The sequence below is a fragment of the Medicago truncatula genome, chromosome 2 (genome assembly GCF_003473485.1).
Source record: "Medicago truncatula cultivar Jemalong A17 chromosome 2, MtrunA17r5.0-ANR, whole genome shotgun sequence".
Taxonomy (NCBI): Eukaryota; Viridiplantae; Streptophyta; class Magnoliopsida; order Fabales; family Fabaceae; genus Medicago; species Medicago truncatula.
In genome coordinates, this window is record NC_053043.1 from 18,512,842 (window position 1) to 18,532,461 (window position 19,620).

Below are 19,620 nucleotides of genomic sequence, written 5' to 3' on the forward strand. Positions count from 1 at the left end.
AATCATGTACTAATGCTATAAAAGTTTTACACACAACAAAACATATCTTTCATATTAGTAGTGTGTTTTGAATAATAATTTTTTTATTTATATGGTACTATATGATTGATGGTATGTGTAAACTCTTATTATGTTAATGGTTCATACCTAAAAATTTGTTAGATTTATTTGTGTAATAATAATTCTGATAAATAATTTCAATAAAGTTTAAATGGATCATTCTCTAAATATTTACTTTTGTCTCTGTAGTAAAATTTTACTTCTTGAACGTTGACTTTCAGGTTCTATATTATTTCAGATGATTTTATTCGCTGTAAACACGATCTTTAGACCATTAGGTTTTGTACGTTTTACATTTAACAGATTGTTTTATTAACTCGATTCCTTGGGGAAGGCCCCCTAACAATTTTGAGTTCTTCGCTATAAATATGAACTTGAAAATCAAAACAATTTTACAGAATGTTCTAAAATCCACTCAGTAAAATAAATATTCTTAAAAAATAGTAATAAAATTTGAGTGTCATGTATATTGTGTAGGCTTAAAGACTAAATTTATAAAGATCGTTCATAAGAACTATCCTAGTTCAAAAAATTTGGAAACCTATACTTCTTGCAACTGCCAGATTTTCACTATACTTCTCAAAGAATTTTCACTACATGAACTTTTACATCAGATCACTCTTGATCTTACAACATGAACTCTACTAGCCTCAACAAACATAGTTGATGAATTTTCCAAACCTCAAAAAGCTTACATAAAGATCAAGTATACGACCATCTTTATTTTCATATTCTTGTAAAAGATTATGATTAAGATTATAATATCGAGTATACGACCATCTTTATTTGGGATGATATTTCTTAGTAAAAGTTAACATTGGAATGTTGAAGAGTATATACACATTGTTTGTTTGTCGTCTAATGTAAAAAGTTGTTGTAGTATCGAATCACCGTCAGAGCATTAGATTACTACAATATTAGAATACTATCAATTGGCCTATCCATTCTTCGGTACTTTTTAAACAAATACATTGGATAATTTTAAATTTTAATTCATTTCATATTTTCGAACCATCTTTTTGTCTCCTTAGCCTGTCTTAAACAAGTATGACAAAAAATTTATTTCTATTTATGTCCTTGCCTTTATGGGATATATTATTAAGCCATTCTCTTAATCAATTTTAATATATTTCTAAACCAAAAAGATTTAATAATATTTGCAACATTCCTCATAAGATAATATTTGTTTTTGAATTTTTTTATAAAATCTTGAAATATTGTTTTTTGACGATTTTTTTTATTTTTAAATTCTGAATATTTTTTTTTTAATTCAAATCTAAATCTAATTTTCAGTTTCTTTTTCAAAAAATTTAAATTTAGAAAAGATTTCAGATTTTTTTCGACAGTTTTATTCCTGAATTTTTATGGAATCTTATTCGAAATTAAAAAAAAATCAATTTTTTTACGAAATTTGGAATATTTAAAAAAAAATCTGAAACTTAATTTTCAAAATAAAAAAATTAGATAATATTATAATTTTTGAAGCTTTTTTAATTTATATTTGGATATTTTAGAATCTTTTTTGTAATTATTTTATAATTTTTCAAAAAAATTCGAAATATATTAAGATTGAGATTTTTTTCTAAACTTTAAAAAATTATTTTTTTCCTAATTAATTTGTTTTCTAAATTAATATCATATTTTTTTAATTATTAATGACGTGTAAATTGTTTTTAAAGCGTGGTAATCAAAAAATAAATAAAAAAGAAAAAGAAAAATCCACGTAGTTGCCACGTCAGAGATTCTGCTGACGGGCTCGGGGGGCAATCCTAAAGAATCTTTATTTTACGAGGACGGAATCTAAATTATTTTTTTTATAGGGGGCAAAATCAACAGTAGCCTATATTATAGGGGGTAAATACTTATTAACCTAAATTATTTTGTTGGTTTTGTGGAAGCCACCCACCGCCCCGTGGTTGAAAGTTAACACGGATGGTTCGGTGATTGGGGGATATGCGGCTTGTGGGGGGCTGTTTCGAGATCACCGAGGGACGTTTCGCGGTGCTTTTGCATGTAATGTTGGGATACAGTCGGTTTTTAATGCAGAAGTTATGGGGATCATTTTTGCAATTGAATTTGCTGCCCGCCATGGTTGGAGGAATCTCTGGTTGGAAAGTGATTCAACCAGTGCTCTCATGATATTTTCGAACCCTTTCTTGGTGCCCATGTTGTTACGTAATAGATGGCACAATGCTCGCAATCTGGGGATTCAGGTAATTGCTTCTCATATATTCCGCGAAGGAAACTGTTGTGCCGACTATTTGGCGAATTTGGGTCACTCGGTGGTAGGCGCGGTTTGGCTTGACACTCTCCCTCTTGCACTGAGCTTCGATTTCTTTCGGGATAGAAGCGGTTTGCCTAACTACAGATTTCCTTAGTCTGTTTGTTGTTTTTTCTTTCTTTCTGTTTTGTTTTTGCTTTGTTTCTTTCGGAGGGTATTGGTCTAGTCCCCCTCCTTCTGTAATTATTTTTCCGCTTTTTTAATAAATTTTTATTCGAGTTTGGCGGCAAAGGATGGCGATGTCTCGGGGTGCCAACATAGTTGGGATGTCGACGATGTCTCCAAAATATCTTTATTCTTAAGAAGAAGAAAAAAAAAACTCATCCAAAACCGTTAAGAATGTGCCCATATCACCATTTAACTCAGACTAGCTTAATCCAGTTGGTAGGGATATTGTATTTTATATGCAGGGTCGGGGTTCAAACCCAGAAACTCTACTTCTCCACAATTAAATTGTGTGAACTCTAGCCATAGACTACTTGACCAAAAAAATAAAAACTAGACGGTAAAATTTACAAATATGATTCAATGGGTATTTTTATGGTTTACCCGTTAGGTAATTCTTAGATTTCATTTAACATGAATGCAGTTAATGAGTCTAGAAAAAGTATTATCTACTTCTTCGACCATAGTACATATTATGTACTTTGTGAGTTAACATGTCCTCTGAAAAATTTAAAATGTTTAGTTACATCGGAGTATTGGGGCCTCTATCCAAAGATATTTGACCCCAGAAAATATCTATGTGCTAAAGAGAAAAGGACATTTCATGTCTCATGTGTCAGTTATGAAGAAAGGTTGGATCATAACGATCACATATTTCATCGATCACCAACTTTTTTGCAGGGATTAGAATTAGGGGAAAAAGTCTAAAGGGAAAAATTAGGCTGTACTCGATGTCAATTTGCACTATGGTTTCTTTCAGTCCCACTCTCAGTGTCACTAGAATTATTTCAAAAGTAACTGATCCAGATTAAAATTGTGAATGTATTTAGAAAATAGAAATTTGCAAAAAAAAAGTTGAATATTATATTCAATGTTTTTGTGTCTCCTTTTGTGTTACGGGTAATTATTTGATTGATTGTGTTTAACAATTACTCATTATTGGATTTAATGTTAGGCACTCAGAAAGCAAGTGACACTTAGGAAGATGGTGATGTTGAGGAGATGCAGATGAAAAGGGGATCAGATTATCTGCATTTATCTGTTTTATTTTTTGGATGTCACGCTCTTCACTGACAAGAGCGACAACTAAGTAGATGTGACATACATGAGGTACTTCTGTGACATGGATCTGGTTTACGATTACGAATGGGGAGCAGCTGCCCTTGCTCACCTGTATAGAGAGCTCAACAATGGAGCCCATTATAAGACTTTACGATTGGCTGGATACTTGACCTTGTCGCAGGTATAAAAAATAATGAATTGCTTATTTATTTACATGTTAACTATGATTTTCATACGAATATTGATATGTGATGTTGATGCAAGCTTGGAGATTCTAGCATTTCCAGGCAGTCGATGATAAGGATTATTGAGGTGCATATAGGGAGGATGGTTATCCATGTGCCATGATGTTTGTTTCCTTAAAGGGTCATGTTGTCGCAAATCCCACAAGATCTCATCTGAATCACATGGATCTTAGCTCCATTCTCATGAACATGTATCAGTGCCACTGCGAGACATGTTTGTTTGTGCGAATTAGTCTTTACTTTGGATGGCTCAAATAGGGACCTCAGAACATATGAAATCTGTGGGGGCGGGTGTTGTGCCAGTTTGGTTATGTCCAAACTATCCCCATGCGGGACCTCGCAGTGTTGTGTGTAGTACCTTGGTCATGTGCTAAGAGCACATGATTTAGGTCTGCCTGCTCCGATTGGTCTAGACATAGCAGCTGGATACATGAGGTGGTTTTATGCCATTTCACATTCATACATCATAACTCCGCATGATGATGTTCATATCCCAAGGCCACATGAGGAGGAGGCCCTTGATGTGATTGTTGTCGGGGAGCAGTGAGACCAACAGTGGCTAGACATGACCGAACGGTTGAGGTGCATTAGAGACCATGCCTTGAGCATCATGGTCGGTCGGTGGTGTAATGGATTTGAACAAACTTTTATTTAAAATTGTGTTTGAATATTTTGATGTAACCTAGAGTATTGGTACTACTTTGTTTAATCTAAGTTTCACTTGTCTTGTTTCATATGGTTTAATTTTTTTGCTTATAATCAGTTTGTCCGCATGTTTATATCAACACGGGTTAGTCATTTTGTTAAAGAAAAGGTGTCAGCTAAACAGCACAAATTATGTGATCATGTGTCTTTGTTGACACGGTATATAATTTGAACTATTTATTCAAGTTTTGGATTATATTATCTGAAATGTGTCAATTTACACACTATAATTTGCCTATAAAATGGTCTTGGGGGGTGTGTGGGTTTGACAAAATTCAGACTTGATAATCTTAAAGTGTTTCGATTCTAGTTTTTGAACCATGGTTCCGATTATAAAATACAAAACATGGTTCAGATTCTATAATTCGAGCAAAGAGTATTTTGGGGTAAAAAATAGGACGCGTGAGAAACATACAGTGAGTTATAGTCTTATAGATGTTAGACCAATTCAGGCTTTATATAATAGCTAAGCACAGTTGTTTATTGGGCTTATCTAAATATGAATATGATTTCTAAATATAGATTACAAAAATAAAATTATAAAATGAACAAAAGCTTATATATATTTGATCATACAATGAACTCATTTTAATAAACAAAAACAAAATTAGATAAACACAAATGAAATAGAAGAAATTAAAATCCTTAACATTTTGTACAAGAGCCACAAGGACGAACTTTTGGAAAACTAGGACAAGTGCAAGAGCAAGAGCATTTGCAATCACAGCAAGAGGGAAAAGGCCAACGAAAATTGCAACCTGATAGAATACAACAACAGTTGTTGCAACCACAAAACTCTTTACAACAATGTGATTTTTTATCAAAGCAACAACACCAATTTGATAAGGAGCATTTAGTAGATGAAAGACAACTACTACATTTGCAATTTTGTTTGCAATTACAACAACCGGAGAAGCAATCACAACACCTACAGCAGATCCAAGATAAGTTCAAACACCGCATCCGACTGCACGAAAAAATCACTTGTTAAGAGTCCCGTATTTGATGAAATATAGTCTGACAAATGTATTTATAAATTACGTGTGCTATGAAGCACAGACACTTCTCGGATTAGGCGTGTCATAATGTCGAACACTTGTCATGTCCGACATGGACACAACACCGACACTTATAATTGCATTGAATTATGTGATTTTCTCAAATTATTAGCAGTGTTGGCGTGTCAGTATATGTCTCGTGTTCGGTGTCCGTGTCCATGTAATCCAGGTAATACGGTGCGGCAGGTGTAGGGACTATACAGCTGCTGCACAATACCGCAGCCGTAGAGGATTCGGTCCCCAAATTTCCACTCAAGTATAGTAGTAGTGACTTCTGATGCATAAAATCTAGTAAGAAAGTAAAAATCGTACCACAGCCACTTCCATAAGCGACATGTCTTACGGTTCTTTTTGGTCCTGCATGAAAGAGAAAAGACATAAGAATCATGATTTCTTTAGAACTAACAAAGATAGACTAGGACATAATTTCTTACGTTGGTAACAGAGGATCTGAGTTTGCCATCACAAAATCAGCAATCCTGTAATGTTGTTCCATTTAATTAAATGAAATCAACAAAATGGACATATCTAGAGAAATAATTAAATATTTTGATGAATTACACATACTCTTTGCAGCATTTTGAAGCTGGTTGAAAACCTTCAGAAGATTTTAACTCTTCCTGCCAGATAAAAAGTTGAGTCAATTTTTGTTTTGCAACTGAAGAAGTAACAAAGGAGAGTACTCATTCTCGTCACATTTATAAGTAAATATTGATTTTTAGATTCATTGAATGACTAATAAATTTGAACTATAATATAGTCTCGATATACCAGTTATTTGATGAATTTTTGTTTATAAATGTGACCAAAGAAAGTATTAAACTAGGTCCGTCCGTGTTTGAACAACCTTAATGCAGTGTGTCTAGCGGCATGACTCGAACAAATGTTGTTTCATTCGATCACTCTATTTTCTTAAATTATTATCTCTATCTACGTGTCAGTATTAGAGTCATGTCAGATGTCAATGTTTGTGTCCGTGCTTCACAGTCATATTTGGGCCGGATTGAATTAGTTTAAAAAACCTGTACTCAAATAATCAGAATTCCAGATAAAGATATACCAACTCCAAGTTGATTTCAATTTTTTTCCCTACACAGACTTGAAAAGTTTATCTAAAGTAACTTTTAGTGTTTTTCTTGATATAACCAAACTTTATGCCACTGGATAACCATATAGTAAGATTTACAACCTAGAAAAGAGAGTCCTTCAGTCCCCTTCAGTTAGCAATTGAGGTACACAATTTTTAAGATTTTGCAGAAATTTTACTTTTTACTACCTCTGTGCTTCAATGCTTAATAAATGCTAGGAGCTGGCTAACTCCTCAAATTGACAACTATAATTGTGAAAACCATTGAATGTTGATAAGGAAACTGTAAAAAAGTACCCTCAGAAACCAAACATTCACTAGAAGAAGTAATCAATTAAATCAAAATCTACAAAGTGTCAAAATCATGCAAGAATTAGAAAAAACAATCACAATCATGCATTTAAAATGTTCAAAGCCTGCCTATTCATGAATCCCATTACATCAATCAGTATAGCATGGATACGGACATGACATCGGATACGACACGGACACTGACACGCCGACACAATTAATAATTTAAAAATATCACATAATTCAGTGTAATTACAAGTGTCGGTGTCGAACACTTCTGAAGAGTGTCCGCGCTACAGAGCAGTATACTTATCACTCATCACAGTCAAAGTTTGCTCTTTAGATCACAAAATGCAAAGTCACAATCACCAACTAAACAATGTACCAATAACTATAATCATAGTAAGACTTCCTTCATAAAAGAAATTATATATAATAAAAATATGTAAGAGTTTAACTTATATATACACCGACAGTGTAAAATTTAGTGAATGTCACAATTGTTGGATCACTATAATGATCTGATTTTAGTCATATTAAAACACATACAAAAGGTGATATCTGATCAGTTGAGAGTGTAAAATGTTTTACAATGACGGTGTACCAAAATGAATCTCAATATTCAAAATTATGGTTTCTATCCAAAAAATTCAAACTTAAGTCTTTAAATTTCATTTTAGTTGCTCAAAACCTATGAAGCACGGACATTCTTTAGATGTTTTCCGGTGTCGGATACGTGTCGTGCTCACGACACCGGTCCGACGCTGATTTTCTCAAATTATTTGCGGTATCGGTGTGTCGTGTCTGATGTCTGTATCCGTGCTTTATAGCTCAAAACAGTGAATGCATATAAATTTATAAGAAGTGCACATGAGCTAAAAAACTAACCTCAAGAAAACTTATCTCTCTTTCAAGCATTTGAACTTTGGCCATTTCACGGCGCTTTCCATACAAATCAGGGTACTCTGGTGGAGCTTTAGGAGATGGAAGTGGAAGAGACATAACATTAGAAGAAGGGTCTCTTGTAGGAGTAGTAACCATGATGATGATGTTTTCTATGAATTGAAGTTTGCAAATGAAACAAGAAAGAAACAAGAGAGAACAAGAAATGAGTAGAAGATGGTAATAATAGAAGAAGAACGAGTCATAGTTGTTGTAGTTGCTGAAGAAGTGAGTAATAAGTGTATGTAATGGTAAGGGACAAAGGAGAAGAGGCACATTAGTTTAGGTGTTGTGAATGCCACATGAAATGAAATGACTGTGGCAGAGACAGTAAATAGTGGTTCTGACAAGGGAGATTTAATTAAGATTCAGAAAGAGTATTAAAAGAAGGGTTATACTAATTTAAAGACATTTGTTAATGATTTAATAGAAAATATAATTTTTTTTCTTTTTTTATATAAAATACTCAATAGAAAATATAATTTAGTAGTATAAGTTTTAGGTAGAAAAAACACATTTTTAAAATAATTTATAGGTTTTATGTAGACAAAACTCATGTTAACAAAGATTACTCTCTTTAGTCCTTATTATAATTTTTTTAAAAATATTTGTCTTGTTTAAAGAAAATGTCATAAATTTTAATGTGTAATTATTGTTTAAAATATTTTTCTATCCTTCATGTAATGTTTGTCTTTAATATTCGCGGACGTATTTAATGTTTCACAATTTTCTAAAAGGGTATATGTATAAAAAAATATTTAAAAAGTTATAATAGTTAATAATTACATTGATTTTGATGTTTTTTTCCTTATATTAATGACCTGAGGGAATATGTCTTTCTAAACATTTTAAATATCATATTTATTCCCTATGCAAATTTCGATCCTTTAAATATTTTCAATCACGACTTTTGATCTCTATTTTTAAGTTAATAGATGTGTACTTTTTGCATTTTAAAGAAGAGTGATATTTGTACGCCAATTTTGTACAACTCTTGTGACAACTACTTTTCTTCTCTTTTTATTGGACAAAAACAATGGAGAAAAAGAATAAGAGAGAGAATAAAAACACATGTGAGTATGAGAGTGATGATTGTTTTAAAAGATATCAAAAAATAGATGTACAAATATCATTTCTCTTTTTAAATGAACTTTTACAGAGATATTTAGAATATTATATGAATCTCTGCCACAAAAATTTATATATTTTTAATAAAATATGATTTTTTTAAGCGCTAAAAACTTAAAAATTTATATTTAATTCATCTTTGGTTAAAAAAAAACATGAAGGAAACTTCTATAAATTACTAAACATGAATGAATAAAATAATTCAAAATAATGAAGGATAAATATGAGTTTACTTAAAAGCTTGAAACAAAAGTCGTAACAAAAAAAAATTACGGACCAAAATTTGTTGGATTTTTTTTTTTGTTGTTAAGTAGCCTAGTGGCTAGAGAAATTCACCTTAAAGATGAATAAGTGGGATGTCCGGAGTTCGAACCCCGGCCCCTGCACATATTGTGCATTCCTTACCAAATGAGCTAAGCTCATGGGGGCACTTGTTGGAATTTTTTAGATGGATTAAAAATAAAATTTGAGACATCTGTAGAGACCAAAAATTTACTTTAACTCTGAAAATTATAAATTGAGTTTAATGCATTTTAATGCTAAGTTCATCCACGTACAACAACAACCAAGTCTTATCCCACTAAGTGGGGACGGTACATGGATCAAATGACGTCATAGTGTTCTATCATAAACCATATTCGGATCAAACTTATTGATCTCTAAATCCTTTATAATGGTTTCTCTAATAGTTTTCCTATGTCTTCCTCTACCTCTTTTAACCTGACTCTCATCCAATTGATCTAATCTTCTTACGTCGGCATCTACGGGTCGTCTCTCTACATGTCCAAACCATCTAAGCCTATTTTCTACCAACTTTTCTACTATAGATGCTACACCCACTCTCTCTAATGGTATCATTCTTAATCATATCATATCTAGTCTTACCACTCATCCGACGTAACATCCATATATTTCTCTCAAATATTGTCCACGTTCAAGAGGATTCAAACTAAAACAACATTTATAACTTTTTTACAATAATCTTTAAAAAATATCAATAGTGTTATCACATTACTAAATAGTTCACCTAACAAATTATTTATTATACTTAAAATCAGGAAAATGCTAACAAATATTTAAGAAATTACAACAATGTTTGTAATTATGACTTTTTCATGTATTTCACTTATATTTTTATAAAAAAAAAAAATCTTTTTATGAGTTTTTTAAACAATATCTTGAAAACACTTGACCCTAAAATAATACAGATAGTGAGTGATAGGAAGATGGAGGGAGTAACATTTTCAACTTTAGAAGGATTGGTGTTTATGTGTAGATATTAAAGGTGCAACATAAAATGGGGAAGTAGGAATTGAAGGGGCCATAAATGTAGAGAGAAAGGGAGTCATTATTGCACGAGGGGGCTACAAGGAGATAGTGGCATAGTGCCAGTGGTGACTAGGGAGAATCTTATGTGAGTATGCTGGGTGAGATCTAGAAAACAAAATTGTTTATAAATACATAAATAAATGCAGCTGAATATGCTAGCTCTGTCTTACATATAGGTGTAGGATTCATTTCATTAATTCTTACTGAGAGAGTTGTTCAGATAGTAGTTTCTAATCAAGAGATTTGCTAAAAATATATTCACTTATTTGTTTGATTGACTAATTTAACGAGTTATAACTAAAAAAATAAGAGTAAGTTTCTTTTATATTTTTAAAAATCATTTCCTATAGATAATTTGAATATCACTCTTTCAAGAGTTTTCTGAAAAATATATATATTATCATTGAAATAACATTCAAGTTAAAAACTTTGAATATGAAGCAAAATAGGGATTTAGATTTCCTGTTGTTACAACATGATGTTGTAATAGATTAAGATCGTCCGATTTATATCAACGACTCAGATCATTCAACTATGTTAAACTGATGTCTAATATGAATTGTCCGTTCTGATATCAACGACCGAGATTTATTACAACACCAAAGTGTGTGCTTTTCTACGGCACCAAATCATGGTTCGCAAAATAGTGTATCAATATGAATAGTGGCGGAGTCAGGAATTTTATAGAACTTGGGCAAAAAAATTATCGCAAATTCACATGTGACATAATATATATAAATAGTCAGAAATCGAAATAAAAGAGGTTCATCATTTTGTAAAAAAAAAATATAATTAGAAATAAGAGAGATGAAATATAACTTGTCAATAGTGTGATAAATTAATAAAATTAGGAGGTAAATAACATTTTTGAGACCTCTTTACGGTGAATGTTCGAATAATATCAACATTATCAAGTGACTTTTGTTGTGCACGTGTGAAAAATATTTGAGTTTGCCCTTTTTTTTAAGTGGGTTAATAGACTATTTGGTTGGACCTAGTATAAAGAAAGTATCGATTGAGCCCGGACAAATGTCCGGGGTAGCCAGGTGGTGTCTCCACCACGCACTAAGTATGATTGAGAAAACATAGACATCAAAAATTATATTTTCTCTCCTATTAAATCATTTTCTTCAAAAGTTAATCAAACTAGTTATTTCATTTTCAACATAAAAATTATTTTGTTAAAAAATAAGTTTTGAGAAAAACATACACACAAAAAGAACTAAAACATCACAAACAAGTTTTAGAAAATCCAAAACAAATGAGCACTAAATAATTAAGTTATTTTTGTAGAAGTTTTTAACTTAAACCTAGATATACTTCTAAAAATATAAGTAGGTTTAAGTTAAAAACTTCTACAAAAATTTGCTAGATATACACGCACTCATTTTTTATACGAGTATGTTTGCAAGTGATTATTAAAAATTTATTAATACACCTACATATATTATGTTAAAATACTCCTTCATATAAATTAGTTGTTTTTTAGCATTCATTAATGCTCAAAGGATCCTTAAAAAAAAAAATTAATGCTCAAAGGAGTTTAGCATATGATATAACAATAAATCCGGGTGACTTGAAAAGACTAAGGTACTAAACAAGTGTCTTGTGGATGTGAGTGATAGTATAACTGATAGTATGTAGAGAATGACCGTTCTTTCCAGCAAAAATAACAATCGACATGCATGGACCCATATATGAAAGAATTATAGTAGAAAGTAAAAAATATTTGGCTCAAATTCTCACTGGTTATGCTATACCATAACTAAGATGGTAAAATTTTCTAAGTATCTTATGTAGAAAACTCCAATAGTTATTGTGCTCTTGATCTTCTTAAGTATGCTAGCCCTTTGTTGTTAATGGTAGGAATAATCTTTGAGACAAACAAAAATTTTGAAAAAGAAAAGTTTGTTTAATTCATGTAAAACCTGACTGTAAAAGTAAAGAATTATGAGATGAAGTCACTAAGAAAATGACTGAAATTTAAAACTGACGCAAAATAAAAATATATGGGTTGGCTCCCATTCAGCCTGTGGTTAACGTCTTGGACTTGACAAATATGTCTACATTGTGCTCAAAAGCCCCAAACCTTCAGGCTCCTCGTCATATGTTTCACATTCTTCTTCTTCATCAGGTTCCTACCACTCCGATTCTTCAGAATGCCTTTTTATGTATTCTTTGAACCCGAGCCATTCTTTGGACCAGTGGCACTCTCTACACGTGGAAGGTTGGGGAGGACTTGTGCTTCGAGAGAAGCTTAAAAAAAATAAAACGTGGTCTGGAGATTTGACAGCAACAACACTCTCAAAACTTGGAAGAACGTATCAGCGAGGTCAAGGATCGTATCTCTACCCTAGACGCTCTGGGGGAGGATGTCTACCTTGAGGTTGAAAAGTTAAAGGAGTTGTACTCCTTAACTTTCAACTTGTTTACTTTGTTAAAATTGAATACCAGCAAACAATGGCAACCATCTAGATTCATTTAGTTAAAAGAGGGCAGTGTTAATTAAAAAAAAAAAATGCATGGCATCATGTCCTCTCGTCACCATTCGAGTGCTATTTTTTCTCTATCTTTAAATGGAGACAAATGGGAGGTGGTAAGTATCCATGAAGCAGTTTTCAATCATGTTGCAAATAACTTTCAGTCAGGTTATGCAAACCGCCCATGAATTGAGAATCTCACTTTTAATTCTTTGAATCTTTTACAAAATGGAAAATTAATTAAACTTTTCATCCATAAGGAGGTAAAACACTCGGCGTGAGATGTGATAGTTTTAAGAGCCCTGGGTCAGATGGTATTAATTTTGTTTTCATCAACGATTTTTGGTTTGATTTAAAAGATGATTTTATGCGATTAATGTCAGAATTCCATCGTAACAACAATTGTCGAGAGGTATCAACAACACTTTTATAACTCTTATTCCGACAGTTGAAAGTTCACCACGGCTTGCGGAGTTTAGGCCAATTTCCATGGTAGGCATCATGTACAAAGTTCTTTCAAAGGTCTTATCTAGCAAATTGAGTAAAGTTACAGGAAGTGTAGTTTCAGACTCTCAGTCAACATTCGTTCAAGGAATACATATCCTGGACAAAATCCTTATAGATAACAAGGCAATAGGTGATGCCCGAAGATTTAAAAATGATTTGTTGTTATTCAAAGTTGATTTTGAGAAAGATTTTGATTCGATGGATTGTAAAGGTCTAGAAACATTGATGGTTGAAATGAATTTTCATACCCTTTGGCAAAAGTGGATAATGGTATGTGTTACTATAGCTTCAGCGTAAGTTCTGGTTAGCGGGAGTCCAACCATTGAGTTCAAATTTGAAAGAGAGCTTCAACAAGGTGACCCTCTGTCACCTTTTCTATTCTTAATAGCAGCTGAAGGAATTAATGTTTTGATGAAACCAATTATGGAGGCTAACTTCTTTATTGGGTACTTAGTTGGTCATTTAGACAACATCTCAGTCTCTCAATTAAAATTTACAAATGACACTTTATTGTTGGGAGTCAAGAGTTGAGCTAATGTTTGTTCCCTAAAAGTTGTTATTATTCTTTTTTAGGCAATCTCATACCTTAAGGTTAATTTTAGTAAGAGTATGTTGGTAAGGTGTTAATATGGCTGCTTCTTGGTTGGTTGAGGTTGCATCTATTTTGGATTGTAAAACGGGGCACAACTCTTTCTTTTATCTAAGGCTTCCTATTGATGGCGATTCACGTAAGCTAAATTTCTTTCAACCTCCCCTTGACCGTATTAAATCTAGATTATTAAGTTGGAAGAATATAAACCTATATTTGGGTGGTCGATTGGTTCTTCTGATGTTTGTATTTTCCTCTATTCTGGTATGCTTTCTTTCCCTCTTCAAGGATCCCGTATGTATCATTTCCTTTATAAAAACTATTTTTGAGAGTTAGGAGGTGAAGAGAATTTAATATGAATGTGTTAGGAAATGGTAGTGGAGGTTGATGGAGAAGGTGTGGTAGTTTGTCGTTTAGACTGTTGTCTACAAGGTTTGAGGAGGCTAACCATTTTTTTTTTACACGCAGATGGGGCGAAGGGTTAAGTGTGGTGGGGAAACTTAAGCAATATTGGTCGTGGAGTTGGTATAATATAGGAAGTTGGATTGATCATAATTCTGTGTAAGTTTGAAGATGGAAATTTAATATTATTCTCGTGGAATCCTTGGATGAAATGTGTAGCTTTGAAGGATATGTTCAACTGCCTTTTTGAGCTTTCTACTAACAAGATGTATACGGTGGCTGAGATGGAGCATTTATGATGGGTGAGGGTGGAGAGGGTTGGAAGTGACGTAGGTGGTTATAGACTTGGGAGGAGGAGCAACTGAGAAAGTGTAGTGCTCTGTTGAACTTTATTATTTTGCAAGATAACGTTGATGATAGGTGGCTGTGGAATTTGGGGACTTCAAAAAATTACATTGTCAGTAGTGTTTATAATTCAATATTAAGTAAATCAACATATCATTGTAGATGACAACCTTGTAATTTGCCATAAATAAATTCCTCTTAAGGTCAATCATTTTGTGTGGTGTCTTCCAACGAAAGAAAATTTGTTCAAGAGATGGGTGAGTCCAGCTATTTCTCAATCTTGTGTGGGAGGGTATGGGAATCTAGAGGACGCGAATCATACTTTTCTTCACTACAACTATTTTCGTTGAATATGGATCGTTGTTTTCAATTGGCTAGACTTCGTCATGGTTACTCTGTATCATGTTTCAGATCATTTAACTCAGTTCGGCTCATTGGGAGGCTTCTTTATGCGCAAACACGACATTATTCAATTAATTTTGTTTTCTATGATTATAGTTTTATGAAAGAAATAAATTCAAGAATCTTAACAATAAAAAATATAATATTCACCACTTGCTAGATAACATAAAAGGGAAACCATTTGGGTGGCTGAATCCTCCCAATGGTCCTCAGTTCGGCTCATTGGGAGGCTTCCTTAAGCTCGAAACACATCAACTTTGTTTTTGACTACCACATGTGATGACTAAATCCTCTTAATTTTTTATAATGGTTCTCTTTGATTTCTTTTTGGTGTATCGTACATGTATATGATGTAACATTACTTTGCTCTTTACTTCTCTCTAACACTCCTTATGCCGGATAAATAAAAACAAATGGTTATTATAATGGATGATAAAACCCTCCATTAAAAGATTTATCACAACTGCATTTTTATTACTGAATTGGATACATGATCTCTAATTAAGCTTGAAGAAAGTCTTACCATCAAGTCCTTTTGATCCTCTTGTATATTATGAGGGAAATATTTATAAGTATTTTAAAGACACTTTTTAAAGTCGTTTGAATAGTATTTTTAAATATATATGTATATCTATATTCAATAATTTAAATGAAAAGTGTGTTGGAATAAAATGTGTTTAACATTAACTTTTGAGTTTTGATGATAATAAGGTATTAAAAATTGTCAATTGGATATGCTAATATTTGTTCAAGTGTACTGGACCATAGACAAAAAATTTCAGTGTCTTAATTGAGTATAGGTTCTGGAAGAACAAATGAGAGCAATATAATCAACAAGAAGGAAGCTTGAAGCGTATGAAGACAAGAGGTCCTGAAGAAGCTGACGTCGTGAGAAGCACTCTCCTCAGAAGTTGTTCACCAGAAGCTGACGTCATCAGAGGTTCTGAAGATCATCAAGAGCTGAAGATCATCAGAAGCTGAAAGAATTAAAGCTTCAAAGGTTGTTCAAATGTTTTAATCACGCCTATCATTGCAGAAGACTAGAAGCATGAAGCAACGGCTAATTCAAAAGAATTTGAAGGCATTGAATGCTTATTCTTTGGAAAACGTTGGAAAACGACAATAGTACGAAGTGTACAACCACGACCTCCACTACTCTGATTTGTGTCTGCTATAGTACAAGAACAACAGTTGTGCCTATACCGGTATTCTTCCATACTTGGAATGGATTTGAAATTGATCATTCATAGGACAATAACCAAATCAGGCAACAAATCATTGGTGATTTGATCAAGCTTCAAACGACTCTTTTTGATGTGCTGACAATCAACAACGTCTCTTTCACACATCTATATAAAGGAGTGAAGACCTGAAGAATTGCAAGACTCATACAACAATTTAAAAGTGCCAAAACTCTGCTGAAATTGTTCCACATCAAAGTTCACTTAGAATTTCTTAACAACTTTCATATCTTAGAAATTCTAGAGTCTTAAAGAGTTTGTATCTGATTTGTATTGTGAACACCACTGATTGTATATCAAGTGTTCAACCTCAAACAAATTTCTTTGTAATTCTGTTTGAATAGAAGTCTGTTGCAGTTGTGCTTGAGCATAGGAAGTCTCTTGATTTAGTTCTTAAGCATAGAAAATCTCTTGCAGTTGTACTTGAGTAGTTTGAAGTCTCTTGCTAGTTTTAACAGTGAGCAGTTGTAATCAGATATTACATTTTAGTGAACTCTCATTGGAAGTGCAACGGGGACAAGACTACTTCCGGTTTGTGGAAGGAACCTGTACAATTGTTTTGTGTCTTTCTTCTCTCTCTCTCTCTCTCTCTCTCTCTCTCTCTCTCTCTCTCTCTCTCTCTCTCTCTCTCTCACATCCGCTGCATTTAGATTTTGAACATCACTTCAGAAGCTGAACTCTATATGCTTCTGAACAGCGACTTCAGTAGGAGAAAACGAAGAAAAAACTAACATAATTCAACCCCCCCCCCCCCCCCCCCCCCCCCCCCCCCCCCCTTATTTTTCTCACCTTCAAAGTGTTCTATGCAGGGGGCGATGTTCAAATCTTAGACACTATTTATTCGCTTTAAAAACTGAATTCTAACGCTAGATTACATAAAAAAAAAAAAAAACACAAAGATATTTAAAGTGTGGGTTAAATATTTTTTTTAGTCTTTACATTTTGCGTCATTTTGAAGAACAGTCCCTACATTTCATTAAATGTTTTGAAAATCCTCACATTTTATCTCCGTTATCAAAATTAGTCACTGCTGTTAATTCTCTTAACGGAATGCTGAAGTGGCAGTTAGTGAGTCCCAATTATTTTAAGGTTAAATATGTTTTTAGTCCCTACATTTTGCGTGACTTTGTAACATAGTCCTTGCATTTTAACACTATTCTTTGAAGTCACGTAAAATGTAGGAATCAAAAACATATTTAACACTAAAATAATTGGACCCACTAACGGCCACATCAGCATTCCGTTAGAAAATTAACAGAAGGACAAATTTTGATAACAGAAATAAAATGTGAAAATTTTAAAAACATTTAACGAAATATATGAACTATTCTTTAAAGGAGTACAAAATGTAAAGACTAAAAACATATTTAAGCCCTTGAAGTTTTAATCAATAATTTTTTAACTTAAAATTCATGAAGAGTGTTCTCAAGTTTTTTTTACCTTACCAAGACTCATGTTATAAAGGGATATAAAAGGTGCAAGTGTGCACGTACGAACCCAATTAAGCAAAGGTGGTGGGTTTTTTAATATAAACTTTTGGTCGAGATTTAAGGTTTGTTTATTGAGCGAGGAGGGTCCCTGTCAGAATATATATTGTTTGGTAACATGTCAGTGTTATTTATAATTTATAAATAGAGTTTTGTTTTGTTTTGTTCAGTGGCGCAAGCGAGGTCTGGGGGAGTAAGGGGATTTGCAAAGAGGAGAAGCGAAAAACACGATGAAAATACCTCAGACCGGTAGCACGTGACCGCTTCAGAGAGATTGAAACGACGAATTAACCCTGACTTTGAGGAAAATATAATACAAATTAATACAGTGCAAACCTTGTTTGAGCTCCAGTGGCAAGGAGCTCATTTCAAGGGCCTACTCGGAGAATATCAGGTTCGATTTCCAGGAGAAACAACGTTTGGCCAGTGCGCATGCCTCTACGTACGAGTCGGATTAGTCGCCCACCTTTGGTGGGTCAGAAACCGATGCGAAAGTCGAAAAAAATTTTAATACAGAGCACCAACGTTAAACTTTTTTCTTTTCTTTGTCAAAAATTATTTTGTTTAAGATAAAGAAGATTCATTGAACAAAGGGAACTCCAATTCTAGATTGATTTGGTTTGCAAAGGATGATTTCTCAACCCGACATTTGGATGTTTGTGTTTATCAAAATACACTATCCAAAAAATGTTTTTGCATAGTATAATTTTAGGTAAAATACATAATTTGAAAGCACACATCCGATAAATGGAATAATAATCATTTATCCATTAGGGCAAAACCAACATATCCACGTTTAGGGCTCTACGAATTGGACGTGTCACACCAAAAATAAGGTACACATTCACTTTTCAAGAAATCTCATCAAGATTCATTGGAAGCTCACTAACTTGAGCGTTTGAGTATCTTTTCAAATATACACCATGTGTTGATGAAGGATCGACTCTAACTAGTGTGAATCATCACAACGGTTGCTTCAAACCATCATCAACCGATTCTTATGTTCTACGACCAGAACATTGGCACCATCTATTTCAACGAATTTTTGATAACTTCGTTTCCCGAAACCTCTCTACGATTTGACTACTATAAGAATGGTTGAAATCAACACAGGAACAAAGAAATCACTTATTTTGAGGCATTGGCTAACATTGTGGTTCGAGATTCTCATTGACCGTGTAACACGCCTTCGATAATCATTTCCCATTTGTCGGTGATCCTCGCCGCGACAATACCATCACCTGCTAAACCTTTGGAAGAACGTGTGCTACCGTTTATTGACACAACCAATGCACGTGAAGAAATTCTAAATGACGAGTCAACGAATTAGCACATTTTTGCGTTAGCGATCGTTTGGAAGACTTTTACCGGCTGATTCGACAAAAGTTGCAAATGCAAGGGGAGTGGAATTGACAATTTTCCTGGGTGAAAAATGTACAACTATAACCAACCATCGTCACACCTCGAGCACCATCAAGACTCGCCCCACCAGAACATACTACGAATGAACCGACAGATCAATGTGTCCACATTTAGAGCGCTTTTAGGCACAAACAACACAATGATCAATCCCGATACGATGATCGCCATCGTAAAAACAAAAACTTTGAATAAGTAAAAGGAATTCCAGAAGCAATGAAGTTAGTGACGCCTCAAAATGTCAAAACAATATAATCTAACATAGGAATATAGAAGTTCGTATAGGTCAACCAGTTATTTATAATCTAACAAATGCAATTCTGCATAACGATATAACATAGACTGATATATTACATAACATTACAAAGGAATTTAAATTAATGTAACTCTTACTT

General features: G+C 33.3%; 1 protein-coding gene across 1 annotated transcript; it reads right to left on the reverse strand.

Moving 5' to 3' along the window:
* Positions 1 to 5,145: 5,145 nt before the first annotated feature.
* On the reverse strand, positions 5,146 to 8,185 carry LOC11443268 (guanine nucleotide-binding protein subunit gamma 3). Its single transcript, XM_024777509.2, has 5 exons — positions 7,843 to 8,185; positions 6,144 to 6,196; positions 6,011 to 6,055; positions 5,889 to 5,933; positions 5,146 to 5,485 (listed from the first exon to the last, which is right to left on the reverse strand). The coding sequence occupies exons 1-5, from the start codon at positions 7,993 to 7,995 to the stop codon at positions 5,164 to 5,166; spliced, it is 618 nt and encodes a 205-aa protein (XP_024633277.1). The 5' UTR covers positions 7,996 to 8,185; the 3' UTR covers positions 5,146 to 5,163.
* Between the last annotated feature and the right edge of the window lie 11,435 nt (positions 8,186 to 19,620).

Coding starts and splice junctions, on each gene's coding strand:
- LOC11443268 (XM_024777509.2), bottom strand. CDS start 7,995: ATGGTTACTACTCCTACAAGAGACCCTTCTTCTAATGTTATGTCTCTT. Junction 6,197..7,842: donor GAGAGATAAGTTTTCTTGAG/GTTAGTTTTTTA, acceptor TTTATCTGGCAG/GAAGAGTTAAAATCTTCTGA. Junction 6,056..6,143: donor GCTTCAAAATGCTGCAAAGA/GTATGTGTAATT, acceptor ACAACATTACAG/GATTGCTGATTTTGTGATGG.